The sequence below is a fragment of the Miscanthus floridulus genome, chromosome 9, assembly GCF_019320115.1.
Source record: "Miscanthus floridulus cultivar M001 chromosome 9, ASM1932011v1, whole genome shotgun sequence".
Lineage (NCBI taxonomy): Eukaryota > Viridiplantae > Streptophyta > Magnoliopsida > Poales > Poaceae > Miscanthus > Miscanthus floridulus.
This window is the reverse complement of record NC_089588.1, coordinates 85,759,260-85,773,409: the sequence shown is the minus strand read 5'-3', so window position 1 is coordinate 85,773,409 and position 14,150 is coordinate 85,759,260. Positions and strand designations below refer to the sequence as shown.

The window sequence follows — 14,150 nt, the reverse complement described above, 5'->3', positions numbered from 1 at the left end:
AATCTCTGCTAAAGAAAGGTGATGAATTTATTACATCTATAGATGAATCCCTGTATTTATGTTATGATACATCCACTTGGTGGGTTGATTCAGATGCAACTACTCATGTTGCCAATTCCTTACAAGGATTAAGTGGGACGAGAACCTTGCAAAGAGGAGAAAGAACGATTAAAGTTGCAAATGGAGTGCAAGCCAATGTGTTGAAGCCATTGGAGATTTTTCTTTAGAATTGAATAATGGTTTTGTACTTAGACTTAAAGAAGAACTTTATGTTCCCTCTTTGCGTAGAAATTTGATAAGTGTTTCGAAACTTGATGATGATGGAATTTATTGCCATTTTGGTGATGGCAAGTGTAAGATACTGGTTAATAATAAATGTGTTGGTCTTGCCTTTCGACAAGACAAGCTTTATTTATTATCTCTTGCTGAGAATGCGAACAATGTATGTGATGAGAATGTGAATGATTCCCCATCTGCGGATGTAACTAAGAAGCGGAAGAGAATTGATACTGTCTCTTCGAAATTATGGCATTGTCGCTTGGGCCATATTTCGAGGGGGAGAATAGAACGATTGGTTAAGGAATCAATTCTCCCGCACTTAGAATTTTCAGATTTAGAACAATGTATTGATTGCATTAAAGTAAAGTATGTCAAGAAAATTAAGAAAGATGCCAAACGAAGTACAGGAATTTTAGAAATAATCCACACAGACATATGTGGTCCTTTTTCTATGAAAAATGTGGATGGTTATGACTCGTTTATAACATTCACAGACGACCACTCTCGTTATGACAATATTTATCCAATTAAAGAAAGATCGGAAGCATTGGATAAATTCAAAATATTTAAAGCTGAAGTTGAAAATCAGCACAATAAGAAAATCAAGATAGTACGATCAGACCGAGGTGGAGAGTACTATGGGCGACACACCCCAAATCCTTGAACCTCGGTGGGTGTAGGGAGGCTTAGGCCCCGTTTGGCAGGGCTTCTCCACCGGTTTCAGGAGCTGTTTGGAGCCGTTTTCTACCAAATGGGGTAAAGTAAAATTGCTTCACTTGTGAAGCCCCTAAAAACATGCTCTCACAGTGATTTGGGGTGGGATGGAGCTAAAAAAAATGGCTTCTCCCGGCTCCTCCTCCAGGCCCTAAAAACATGCTCTCACAGAGAAGCCATTTTGCCAAACGGTTTACCAAAACCGCTTCAGCTCCACCGCTGGAACCGTTCGTGGAGCTGAAGCCAAAAAAAATGACTTCACTAGTGAAATGAAGCCCTGCCAAACGGGGTCTTAGTAGTATTGTAACCGTATACTCCTACTACTATGGCCATGTGCGCTTGAACTTATTGGCCGTACCGTTTCAGTGAAATAACAGTGTTTTTCTCTTGCAACAAATCAGCATCACCATCAGCCGTTTTTACAGCCAGCCGAACAAGGAGGTATACTAGCACAATAGTCCTACTACTACATGGTATCTGTGGAGGAGAATGTAAGAAAATGGTGGGTTATTTAGTTGTTTGATTGGGCCTTTTTTAAACACAAGTATGTGGAAATGGCGGAGATTCAGTTTTTTCTTTGGGTACTAGTATTTGTCTTCCGTTTTATTCTGTCAACAGAGGAGCTGCAATAAGCAGTCAGCAGTGCATCTGTTACTTCTCAAATGTTTTACAAGTTCAGGAAACTGCATATGTTCAAGAACTTGTGAACTGAGAATGGACAAACTCCCTCTGAAGAAGACTTAAATGACCTGACCAGAGAGCTCGTAGCGAAATCCCTTAATTTTCACGCTGCAAGTTGTTAAGTCCTATGGTTTAAGTCATTCCTATATCAGCAACTCAGTTCTTCAGTTAAAAAAAAAACAAATCAGTTCTTCCGCCCCTAGGAATCGCCTATCCTCTTTACTGCTTTTGCAACTCATAATATGGTACACTGAAAAAGAAATCTGATACATCAATACATGTACAGCATCCAAAACAATACAAATAAGTATACAGGGATTATGGTCAGCATCACAGCACCTTGTCTCGTCCGTCCATGGATCAACATGCGCCCAACAGTTGAAGATTAGTGATCCACCATGCATAGGCAAATTAGGCATAAGGACCCGATGACCTCCTCTGCTTCATCGCATCCTCTGCTCTCCTCCGACTCAGATGCGCCATGCATGCGTGCCACAAGAAATAATGTCCTCACGCAGTCACGCCCAGAAGCCGTACTTCACCGGTGTCCCGGTGGGCTTGAGCCACGGCTCGGCGTGCAAGAAGTTCTGCACGGTGAACTTGTCGGCCTCCTCTTTGCTGATCACCTTCTTGTAGCCGGGCCAGGCGACGTGGCCGGCGGTGTCGGCGCCGGGCCCCCGGTTGGCGTACTCGGCGTACCACAGCGTCTTGAGCCCGAAGTCGCCGTTCCACGGCAGGTAGCCGGCCTTGTCGATGAACGCCGGGATGTCGCACTCCATGATGAGCGTGCGCGAGAACTCGCGCCAGGGGCGGGCGAGGTAGCTCCGGATGGGCGGGCGGGACGCGTCCCTGAGCCCCGCCTCGGCGGTGAAGCGGCAGTACTGGAAGACGAAGCCCGTGCTCTCGCGGCCGTCCGCGCGGCCCTGCGCCGTGGCGATGTTCTGCTGGTTGTCCATCGGCCGGCGGAGGAGCAGGACGCAGTTCTGGAACACGGCCGCCGCGTCGCCGAAGACGAAGTCGATGGTCCCGGAGATGACGCAGTTGCGGTAGAACTGCGCCTTGGAGTGCGCGTACAGCGTGTCCTGGTACGCGTCCATGCGGCAGTTGAGGAAGATGGACCTGTCCGACTGCACCAGCAGCGCCACCGCCTGGTGCTTGGTCGCGCCGGCCGTGTTGCGGAACCCCAGCGCGATGGCGATGAATCCGTCGCCTTGCGCGTCTGCAGCGACCGCGCGTGCGCGTCTGTCAGAGATTTGAGACCGCGCGTACGAAAGGGATGCTTGCTTTCGTCTTACTGAAGGTTGCGGTTTTGTAGATTGTAGGTGGTGAGGCCGTCGGCGAAGTTCCTGCTGCCGGTGATGACGGTCTTCATGGCGCCGTCGCCGTACATGGTCACGTTCTCCATCGCCCTGGTGATTGTCACGTACTCCTCGTACACCTCTTGCTTCACGTAGATCAGGTACCTGTCTCGCGCACGAAATTAAAGGACAGAAAGGGTCATCATCGGTGCATGCATACGCAATCTCGGTCCATTGCTGGTTTCGATGAGAAAAGAGCATGCATTCAGGCACTGGCACCTTCCGGTGTACTGCTTGGGCATGGCATTGAGCGCGTCGTTGATGGTCTTGAACTTGCCGCTGCCGTCCTTGTCCACCACCACGTTGGGCTTGAGTTTGCCCTGGAAGTTGCCCTTGAGCAGCCTCCTCTCCGGTCCGTTCACCCACTGTGGGGTGTCTTCCTCAATACCGAGCAGCCTCCGGTTGTCGGCCGCCGGGACGTCGTCGTTGCCCTTCCCCAGGAACGTACCCGAGTGTTTTATTTTGGGTTCATTTTCCATGTTTCCTTCTTCGTCGACGCTTAGCAGCCTACAGTTGTCGGCCACCGTGACGTCGTCTTTGAGCTCGCCTTGGAACGTACCCGAGTGTTTGACTTTGGGTTGATTCTCCATGTTTTCTTCTTCGTCGACGCTGAGAAGCCTCCGGTTGTCGGCCGCCGTGGCGTCGTCTTTGAGCTTGCCCAGGAACGTACCCGAGTGTTTTACTTTGGGTTCGTCGATGCTCAGTAGCCTCCGGTCGGCCGCTGGGGCTGCGGCGTCACGCCCCCGGAACGTGTCCGAGTGGTTAACTTTGAGTTGATTCTCCATGTTTTCTTCTTCGTTGTTGCCAAGTAACCTGCGATGGGTGAACCCCGGGATGTGGAGCGCGACCAGGACCGACGAGGCCTTCTCGATGATGGCCAGCGCGTTGTTGGTCAGCTCCTTCCCGGACTCCATCGTGTCAGTCATCTGCTTCTTGAGGTCCCCATCGGGGAAACGGTCGATGCACGTCTCCATGTGCGCGATCACCGCGCTGAGCAAGACGCGGAGCTCGTAGCTGTGCTTGGTGACCCCGTCCATGCCGCCGACGTCGATGCCATGGAGCGTGCGCCCAAGGTCATCCTTGGCGTTCTGGTAGATCTCTTTGCACTCCGCGACGGCGACCTTCACGCGCGGGTCGTTGCTCTTGATCACCTCCGACCGGTTGAACGCATTCCCGAGGGCGTCTCCGATCACCGCCACGGCGGCTCGGACGATGTCCTTGGGCGACGACGCGCTGGCGTTCGCGGCCGCCTTGGACAGGCTCTTCTCGCAGGCGTCCCTGTAGTCGGTCTGCGCGCACATCATCTTGACGCTCTTGGACGCGCTGATAAGGTTCGACCCGGAACCCGAGCCGCCGCCGGACGGGGAAGGGGACGACGAGGAGGAGGACGAGGACGAGTCGTCCTGGGTGCTAGCGTTGTACGCGACGGCGGCGCCGCCCATGACAATGAGGATAAGCACGACCGACGCTGCGCCGGCGGCGAGCATGACGCGCCTACGCTGCTGCCGCTGCCTCTCGACGCGCTGCCGCTCCGTGAGCGGACCGAAGTCGGAGAAGGCCGTCGACATGGTCGACGGTTTTGCCCCCCTTCCCCTTTCTTCTCTCTCTCCCTCCGCCCTTACCTGGGGAAAGGCAGAGAGGACCGAGAAAGAGCAGCCTTGGATGGGCAATCCTTTTGGAAGCGTCATAGAACACGACGAACAGATAGCTCCAGACGGACCACTGCGTTGGCGCTAATCGATACTCCATAGAGCACAAAGGAAAGGAGGCATTTTCTGGAGTGTTCCATGTACGATGACGAAACACGCACGCATCTGCCTAGATGGACGAGGTTTTAATTGAGCCCACCTTTGGAACGGCCTTAGCCCATGGGCAAGCAGCGGCGTTTTCACGGCCTCCTGGGGTCAGCTTTGCAACTAGGCCGTGTGTGAAATTCAACTCATGCGGTCTGAGGTGCCCAGGAAAGGTGAAAACCATGCCAAGTATACAGCTTTCTAAGTTTAGATAAATAAAATTTTGGCTTAGAAAATAAAACTTCCTCTAATTCTTTGCCCATCTTCACCGATCGATTTGACGTTTGGCCAACAAAATACAGATTGGTTAACGTGCATGCTTTTGGTGATATATTTCCTCTTCGGATCAATTTAATTTGTAACGAGTTTAGAAAAGGAAACGAGAAGATGGCATGCACCTGATGATTCCAAGTAGGAAAGTGTAACTTAGGGGTTCTATGGTACTTATATAGTCTGCAAAATTTACTGAAAAATTTGAAGCAAAATAATGTCTCAATTAGTAAGCTGTATATAAGATGTACTTAAAGCATGCAATTAAATCAACGTTGGTCGGAATTAAGAACATGCTTAAGGACTTTAATTTGCATCACCGTTGGGAAGAAAACAAACAAAATCCATCTTAATAACTCATAATTAAAGTCAACGTTGGTCATAAATTAATTATGAGCAATCTCTAGTTAAACTTTTCATTGGTTCTATTTAACTAGAGACCATCTTATTATACAGTGGTGGATATATATGTAAGTATAAAGAATTATAATTAAATGCAAATTCATGCAAAACTTAATCTTAGAGCATCAATTAAAACATAAAATGCTCATGAAAGCATAAATTTAATGCTGGAACTAAAAAGTTAGATCTCAAACTTAAAACTTGTTTAAACAGTGCATAAAGATAACTAAGGAAATCGCACTAAAAAAATTACTAAAACTTAAATATCCTTAGCAAAAATATTCCCAAAACATACTTAAAAAGGTAACTTATATCACAAAAAAAAGACAAATTAAGCTTTATATGAAATGGGAATATGCACCATTATGTGGACCGTAAATTTATTTGCAATAAGACACTAATTAATTCACTGATGCTAATGGTAGAGCAAACTTAAATCTGAATGAAAAGCATAATTCGGATCAGAATATAGCCCACCGGAAACAGATAGAAACTTATAGCCAACTCTTGCGGCAGAAACAATGCACAGTTGGCCGAACTTATCGTGCGGCATGAGTATGAGCAACAATTGAAAAACTCAATTTAAAAGTAAATTACTAATATGCTGAACTAGATTATGTGGGAATCATCAAACTCAATTCAGCCTTTAATCAACTCAGCATGGAGCAGCCCAAAAGCACAGCGCCAGGCCACACCCTCATGCCCGAGCCAGCCCATGCGGTTCTTCACTTAAAAGCCCAATAGCAGCCCAAAAAGGAAAACCCTAATGCCAAACAATCTCAACCATCGATCTTAAACTGATGGCTACGATTCTTCCTAAGCTCATAAAAAATAGGGACAATTGTCTGTTGGATATCCAAAGTGATGGTCCTTTGCTGGTGGACACCCACTTTGGAGCATTTTGTCAGAAGACACTCTGGTTCGGTGAAATTAGGCCACAGGACATCGTGGATCGGTTGCAGCCGGTTGAGGAGAGAGAATAGTGGTGAAATGACATTCTTGCCCCTACCACTTTCTTCTTACTCTCTCCCTTTCTTTTTTTTCTGTTTCCTGTCCCCGCCACCCTCTCCGCCTCTAACGCCCGCTGCTTGCCTCCTGCGTCAAGTGCTGGATGAAATTGCAGTGTGCTCGCTTCAGAGCTGCAATCGATTGATGCGCGACGGCGGGTGTAGGAGGCGGGGATAGGAAATAGAAAAAAAGAGAAAGGGAGAGAGGAAGAAGAAAGCGACAGGGGCAATAATGTCATTTCACCGATGTTCTCTCTCCTCAACCGGCTGCAACCGGTCCGCTATGTCCTGTGGTCTAATTTCACCGAACGAGAGTGTCTTCTAGCAAAATGCTCCAAAGTAGGTGTCTACCAGTAGAGGACCATCACTTTGGATGTCAACAGACAATTGTCCCTATCAAATATTAGATAAAAAACTATGGCCCTCATTCACTCATCTTTCTTCTCCCCTGCTTGAGCCCATTATGAAAACACCGCACAAGCAAGATTGCCAATCCTCAGGTCACTCATCCCCAAAGCCATTGTCAGTCGGTCCTCTAGCCAGCGTGCGTGTGCGGCTAGGCCGTGCGCGGCTCTGTCTAGGAGACTCGGCCGGTGCGCATACGGTGACGCCCTGGGTCAAAAACGGTGGCGGCGCCCGCAGTGGCAGGCTCAAGTGCGCACGCGGCGGCGGCCCCATCAAGTGCGCGTGGCGGTGGCCTGCCCTCAAGTGCGCGCGGTGGTGGCCCCTGCGGGCGCAGTCCGCGCGGCGAGCTTGCCCTCATGCGGGCGCGGCGATGGCCAGCAATGGCGGCAACACGCGAAGGTGGTAGACGCGCATGTCTCAGGCCTACACGGCAGTGTCTCATCTTAGGCCCGCACGGCGGCGGTCGACTGCTGCGACCTGATGCGCGCTGCTCATCCGACCTCGGCGGCGGCGGGCGCTCATGGCCTCGCGCGGCGACAGCGGCCCATCCGAGCACGCACGCGCAGTTGGCAGGGGTGGTGAGCCCACGTGGTGGGTCCATGCCGCGTGGCCTAGCAGCGGCGGTGGAGACCCAGCCTAAGGCGCCGGGTATGAGCCTCGGGCTAGCTCGGCTACTGCGCAGCATAGCCGGCATGGTGGCGGCGACCCGGCCTATGGCCGCCGGGTACAAGCCATCCGCTCGTGTGCGGCTGTGGTGCAGTACAACCTGCATCGATGACCCGATCTATAATCCAGGTACGAGCCACGCGGGATCTGATGCTTAGGGTTAGGGTTGGGAATTTATGGGACTTTTCTCGTGGTTTGCCCAATTCATCTTCTTCAGGCCTCGTTCGTTTCTCTTGGATCGGCCCCGAAAAGAGGTCCGTTCCACCCCAATTAGGCCAGCACAGAATGAATACCAGGCTAGCACGGAACAGGCATTCGGTTAAGGCTAGCCTAGATTCCAATCCGGCCCGTCTCGACAATTCAACCCCCTCTACAGGCTGGAACCAATCCTCACCTATAACCCACAGGAACGAATCCCTCTGGAATCTAGGCCCAGGAATGAAAACTGGGCTGGATTCAAGCCTAAACTGCCGATCGAGGCCTAATGCTTATCAGGGTCCTAATTTGATGAAAACATCACTGATCTCTTAAAAATTGACTTAATCTGAGACTAATCGTGATGAACATTAAACCCTAACCCCCTAAATTCTTAGTCTAATCATGAACTTATCCTCAGATCGCATCTACTAAGGTCTAAAGAAACTTACCGATAGCATAAAACAGATCTAATTCGGCACTTAGATTACTAATCAAGCATGAACAGTGGTTAAACATGCATGATCGATCTTAACAGAAGCTAATAGCATCTAATAAAACAGGGAGTAGGCAGCAACAGGATTGCCTCAAAAAATCCCCAAAGCCCTAGATTGGGCAATCCATCTACCAGCCCATTATGCGTCAGACGAGAGGGAGTAGGCAGGAGCAGGATTCTCTCAAAAGATCCCCCAAAGTCCTGGATTGGGCAATCCATCTACTTGCCCATTCGTAAGCATCAGACGAGAGGGAGTAGGCAGGTGTGCAGGATTCCCTCAACCACCTGCCCATTCTTACGCGTCAGACGAGGGAGTACTAGGCAGGAGTAGGATTTCCTCAAAAGATCCTCAAAGCCCTCGATTGGGCAATCCAACTACTTGCCCATTCGTAAGCGTCAGACGAGAGGGGGTAGGCAGGTGCAGGACTCCCTCAACTACCTGCCCATTCTTAAGCGTCAGATGAGAGGGAGTAGGCAGGTGCAGGATTCCCTCAAAAGATCCCCAAAGCCCTGGATTGGGCAATCCATCTAGGGTGTGTTTGGTTCTATGGATGTCCATGGATACAGGATGTTTGGTTAGATGGACAAGCTAAACCTGGATATCCACAACAGGGAATATTCTAGGTAGATGCTGGATATCATGGCCCTCAAAAATCTGGCGGATGAGGATATCCACATGTTGATTAGCGCATATTTTGTGTGACAATTAGAGTAGTATAGTGCTAGGAGTATATTTTATTTTTAATTACTGATTATAATGATAAGATTAGTGTCAGTGCATATTTATTAGGGTATAATTAGTTGTTATTATTTTTAAATAATAGATATAATTAGTCAAGTATTCTCATCCCATGCAATCTTATCCATCCAACCAAACAAAAAAATGGCTCGCCCCATCCATCCAACCAAATAGACAACATGGATATCCATATCCCAAAATCCATGGATGGCCATATCCCATCCACCCTTATCCTGAAACCAAACACACCCCTACTCGCACGGATAGCCCAGGTTTGCTATTACTCTCCCCGTCCAAGAAAATATGCAAATCTATCACAGTGTCACGTTTTAGTATCTTAAGTTTGACCAATTATAGATAAAAAATATTAATATTTATGATATCAAATAAATATTATTAGATTAATTATGAAATATATTTTTATATTAAATTAATTTGGAGCCATAAATATGAATACTATTCACTAGAAACTTGGTCAAACGTGAACTAATTTTTCTGACATGCAACCCATAGTTGTATGTTTTTATGGACAAAGGGAGTACGACGCACCTAGCGCCCGGACGTCCGACTCGAGCACGTGTCCGAACGCGCCTCGGGGCCGTCCGATTGTCGTAACAGGAGCCATCCGATCCCGACCAATCCGCGTAATGATTCAATTCACAAACATTACGAGCGAACCAATCCGGACAGAAGCGTCCGCCCACGCCCACCAGTCATCGTATCTTGATGCTAGAAAAAAGATTTATTTGTTTCCGTTCTCTTGCTTTATGATTCCTTTTATTTTTTAAGTTCTTTTTCTTTATTGTTTTCCTATTCTTCAATTTATTTTTCCTTTTATACTTAGCTTATTCTTTATTTATTGTTTCTGTTTCAACGTGCCTATTTAGGTTTGTCATGAGTTAAGGTTTTTGTTCTACCTTTGGCCATCAATATAAAAAGTTATAGACTGACCCCAGAGTTTATATCACTATGAAAAATAATTTTGTTACGCATAATTTTTTAATTCAAGATAATATACTTTTATTATATATATATTGCTGGTTAGAGTTAAAAAGATTTGACTTAGAAGAATCTTTGGTGGACTTATAGATATTTATAAGTATAATATAGCATGCCAAATACATAGACTATACTTTGAGAACTCCTTAGTGTTCATTGGTTCATGGCTGTACTGTATAACAAATTAACCATCCTGTCATTCTATGAAGCATAGATTTGCCTTGTACATAACTAATCAATCATTCTGTGTAACTGATGTGACAGACCAGTCAATTTTGCTTAATTGCAGCGTACATATCCTTCAGAGGGCGATTTGGAGCATCAGCTCGGGCGATAATCTCAACAACTTTGTAGGAAGACTCTGGACACAACAATGCTTCTACAGCTACTTCAGCAACCTGGCTCCGAGATATGGATCCCGAGTAAAGAGTGTCCTGAAAAATTTCAATAACAAAAATGCTATGCATAAACTATTGGTGGACAAAGAGTACTTTCCAGTAATGACAAGATGAGAAAACACTAAAACACACTGGAGGCCTCTAAACATATTAGTATTCCTTAATCTGGATCGGATTAGTTTTATTGTACAATCCATTATTTCTAATATGCATACAAGATGAGCATTTTTCTTATAGAAGAGCTCCCTCCTGTAAAAGGAAAAAATGCATTCAGTCCAACTGTAGAAATTTGACCAATGTTAGTGTTTTGATAACGTGGATTGTACATATAAAAACGATATCGATTAACGCCAATTATACTACTTCCATAAAATGAAATGACATCCTATTGACTTCCAACAGTAAAAAGTTCTATGGAATAGCATATCCTAGTTACATGGGTTTGCAGACCTCACCTTAAAGCCACATATGTTATAGGTTTTGCATATTGTGTTAGTGGAATTAGCGTGAAGCCACAACTTAAATTCCACTGTCTCTTCTTTTGCAGGGGCATTTGATAGGGATTCAGATTCTCCTTATAGATGTTTCTCAGCTGAATCAAATCGCTTAGTAAGAATTGGTGAAACAATTTGGCTATCAATCTAGATTCACCCTGAAATGAACTAGAATCACTGCCAAACACCTATTTGGGTGATTCTCCTTCCTAGCTCAAAACGAAGAAACATTACCAGGTGTTCCCCGGAGAATCACTTCACCAAAAACAACGTTTGGTTCAGATTCTCCTGATTCCAGCAAGAATCGGAAACAATTCTTGCAACCAAATGGGGATCACCGTTGCTAAATTATGCAAATCTACCCTCTAATCCACCTAACTTAAAAACTATTATTGGTAATAGCATCAAGCAATAAGTTTAAGGCTTTTACCTGAGGTTCCATGACTATATTCCCTGTTGGGGGTTGATCTGTCAGCCCTCCAGGCCTTACAATAGTGTAATTTATTCCTGATTTCCTGATGTGATTTTCTGCCTGTAGCTTTGCAACCAGTGTTAAGCCAAGTAGATTGAGCACAATGTAGGCTGGATTCAGAAGTTGACCCATAGCAGCCCCATTTACTGAAATGGAGCTGATGAGTACAAATCTTGTTACGCCTGCCTTTCGGCATGCTTCAACCAGGTTCACTGTGCCAAAGTTGTCTACCTGCAATACCAAAATTTATCACGGCTGTTATTTGTGAAACAAAAGGAGTACTATCCGCATTCAACCATTTGCCAGTGATATGATTGGATCCTTAAAGCTCTTATTTGCAAGGCCATGGACTGATTGTTCGTTAAATATACCAAATATATATACAAACATCAAGAGTTACCAAACACTATGAGTAATTAATATAATTTGACAGACCCTCTACGCCACATCCTTTTAAACTTGCTTAAACAAATAGAAAACTGAACCAGTGGACCAAATCAGCTCAGTTACACAAAACATTGTTGGATTACCAGTATTACTTTAAGCCAGTCACCATATAGACAACCGTGGATGAAAAGACGGATTAGGGTTGTCTACACTATGAATAGTACTCAATGCAAGAACCAAGGTCTAGAAAACTAGCACTGAGGCAAAATTAGTGGGCACAAGTGAACTTAGATCATCTTATAAGTACCAAACATGAAACATGTTAAAATTGCCCCACAAAAGAATACTGAGAATTGTATGCTGCGTGAATTCAAACTTTAATTGAATTCTCAATGGCCCGCTGGCCTGGTTTTAGGAATTCAGGGGTCCAAATTAACTGTCCAGATATTGAACCAGATCCCACCAGGAACAGCAGAATGGTGATGTGGCAACCCTCGAATATAGCATTCTTTTCGGATTTTTTGAAGCGAATTCTTTTCAGAATTGAGAATTTGATGCATACAATTTGCAAAGTAAGAATCCCATACTAACTACCCTATTCTTCTTCTTTTTTTTCACGAGCACGCTTGGATCGCGTGTATTTTATTAAGAGGGAAACTGCCCTATGCTTCTGTCACCGTCGATGCTCCATCGACGACTCCGGTGACTACAGCTGGAGAAGAGCCTGAAGAATCTGAAGATGATGAAACGGTGACGGGAGGCGTACTTCAGAAGGGCGACCGTGTACCTGGTATGCTGGACCGGGTGGCAAGAAGCAGGCGGCCCAACCCGCGTATGATCGGCCCAGAATAGGCGAAGTAGGAGTATCGGGCCTGCGTGGCCCAGAACGAGAGGCAGACCCAACAAGGCCCCTCTATGTAACGGCTGAGTGAGGAGAGGAGAACTCGAACTTGGCCATCTACCTGAACCGTACCCAGAGGGTGACGGCGGCGGCGAGTGCGGCGGTGCCGGCGACTCGAGACCTTGCTCCACCAATTACTCAATATATAAGTTATCTGTAGTCGTAATCAGTAGTAGTAAGGTTACAGCTTCTTTGAATTAAGAGATGGCAGCATAGCCTGAACGTGTGAATAGCAACTTCAAACAAATTGGTTCAGAATAACTTGCTGCCAAGAATGCTGACCAACCTACATTTACCAAAGTTTCTACAGAATCTGAACACTTTTGACAGGTACAAACATTTAAATCGGGGCATTCTGGCAAGAACATTCCCTACACTATTTCATAATTTTAGCCCTATAATAGCACCTGAAAGATCTAATCAAAGCAATGAACAAGAAAGAAGCATCAGTCACTCTGTACAAATTAACCAGATACAAACCTTCCACGGAGCAAAAGACCGCCGGAATCCCGTCGTGCGGACGACAGCATCGACGCCGCGCACCGCCTCCACTAGCTTGTCGACGCCCTCTGTAACGTCAACCCTGACCTTCAGTCACTCAAAGAGTCAAAGGCCCAAATTCCCAACACCACCCCACCAATTTAACGAGGGCGACAACAAGCACGTCAGCTTAAACTCACGAGCTGAAGGTTGGGGTCCTGGGGCAGGCTGCCACGGGCCCTGTTCACGTCCGTCGTGCCGGCGACGATGGCCAGCAGCTTCTCCACAACGCGCTTGCCGGTGCGCCCCGTCGAGCCGGCCACGAAGACGGTCGTCTTCTTCTTCTCCTCAGCGTCCGGCGAGCTCACAGATGCCTCGTTCATGGTGGAGGCCGCCCTGCAGCGGAAGAAGAGCTTTCTTGCGGCTGCAGGGACGGTGGAAGGCAGGTGCGGGCGCGCGGTGACGCCGCAGACAGCGCTGGCCATGAGTTTTTGGGTGGCGTAGGCGTGGCAGTGGCCAACTGAGCCGTGCACCGTGAGGGCGGAAGGCAGCACAACACTTGCTCTCCTCTGGCTATGCCTGGGCCATTCGCTTAATTCAGTTAGTTAAATCGTTCCATCGGTTATAAAATTTTTGATTTTAACCAAATGTAAACTGAATTTGTTGTTAATAAACAACTAATAGCTGAACAAAATCACATTTGGTACTTTATACATGAAGATAATTCAATAATATCATGGTATTGAAAGGCGCCTAAGAAAAACGCATCATATTATAACAAATGAAAAGAAACAACAACAAACAATGCTTCTACCAAATAAAATGTCATAGAAATACATTTAAAAATATAAATGCATATATTTTTAATGTTTAATATAAAGTCATACGAAACCAAATAAATTTATTAACCAAATAGAGCCAAAATCTTCAACAAAAAGATCACGAAAATTTTGGTTAACCAACTTTTTTGGTTAAAAGGTGAAATTTTGCCCATCCTAGCTCTAGGAAACATGC

The 14,150-nt window shown here is 46.4% G+C and overlaps 1 protein-coding gene and 1 pseudogene across 1 annotated transcript; both read right to left on the bottom strand.

The window, feature by feature from the left end:
* Positions 1-2,026: 2,026 nt before the first annotated feature.
* Positions 2,027-4,637, bottom strand: LOC136482302 (putative pectinesterase/pectinesterase inhibitor 45; annotated as a pseudogene).
* Positions 4,638-10,067: 5,430 nt separating this feature from the next.
* On the bottom strand, positions 10,068-13,677 carry LOC136482301 (uncharacterized protein At2g34460, chloroplastic-like). Its single transcript, XM_066479519.1, has 4 exons — positions 13,337-13,677; positions 13,137-13,244; positions 11,327-11,599; positions 10,068-10,438 (listed from the first exon to the last, which is right to left on the bottom strand). Exons 1-4 carry the CDS (start codon positions 13,619-13,621, stop codon positions 10,274-10,276), a joined length of 831 nt encoding a protein of 276 aa, XP_066335616.1. The 5' UTR covers positions 13,622-13,677; the 3' UTR covers positions 10,068-10,273.
* Between the last annotated feature and the right edge of the window lie 473 nt (positions 13,678-14,150).

What these genes read in the sequence shown, in the direction of transcription:
- LOC136482301 (XM_066479519.1), bottom strand. Translation starts at nt 13,621, where the DNA reads ATGGCCAGCGCTGTCTGCGGCGTCACCGCGCGCCCGCACCTGCCTTCC. An exon ending in GGTCTTTTGCTCCGTGGAAG is followed by an intron (nt 11,600 to 13,136) that starts GTTTGTATCTGG and finishes TTGGTATTGCAG; the next exon opens with GTAGACAACTTTGGCACAGT. An exon ending in ATATAGTCATGGAACCTCAG is followed by an intron (nt 10,439 to 11,326) that starts GTAAAAGCCTTA and finishes GAAATTTTTCAG; the next exon opens with GACACTCTTTACTCGGGATC.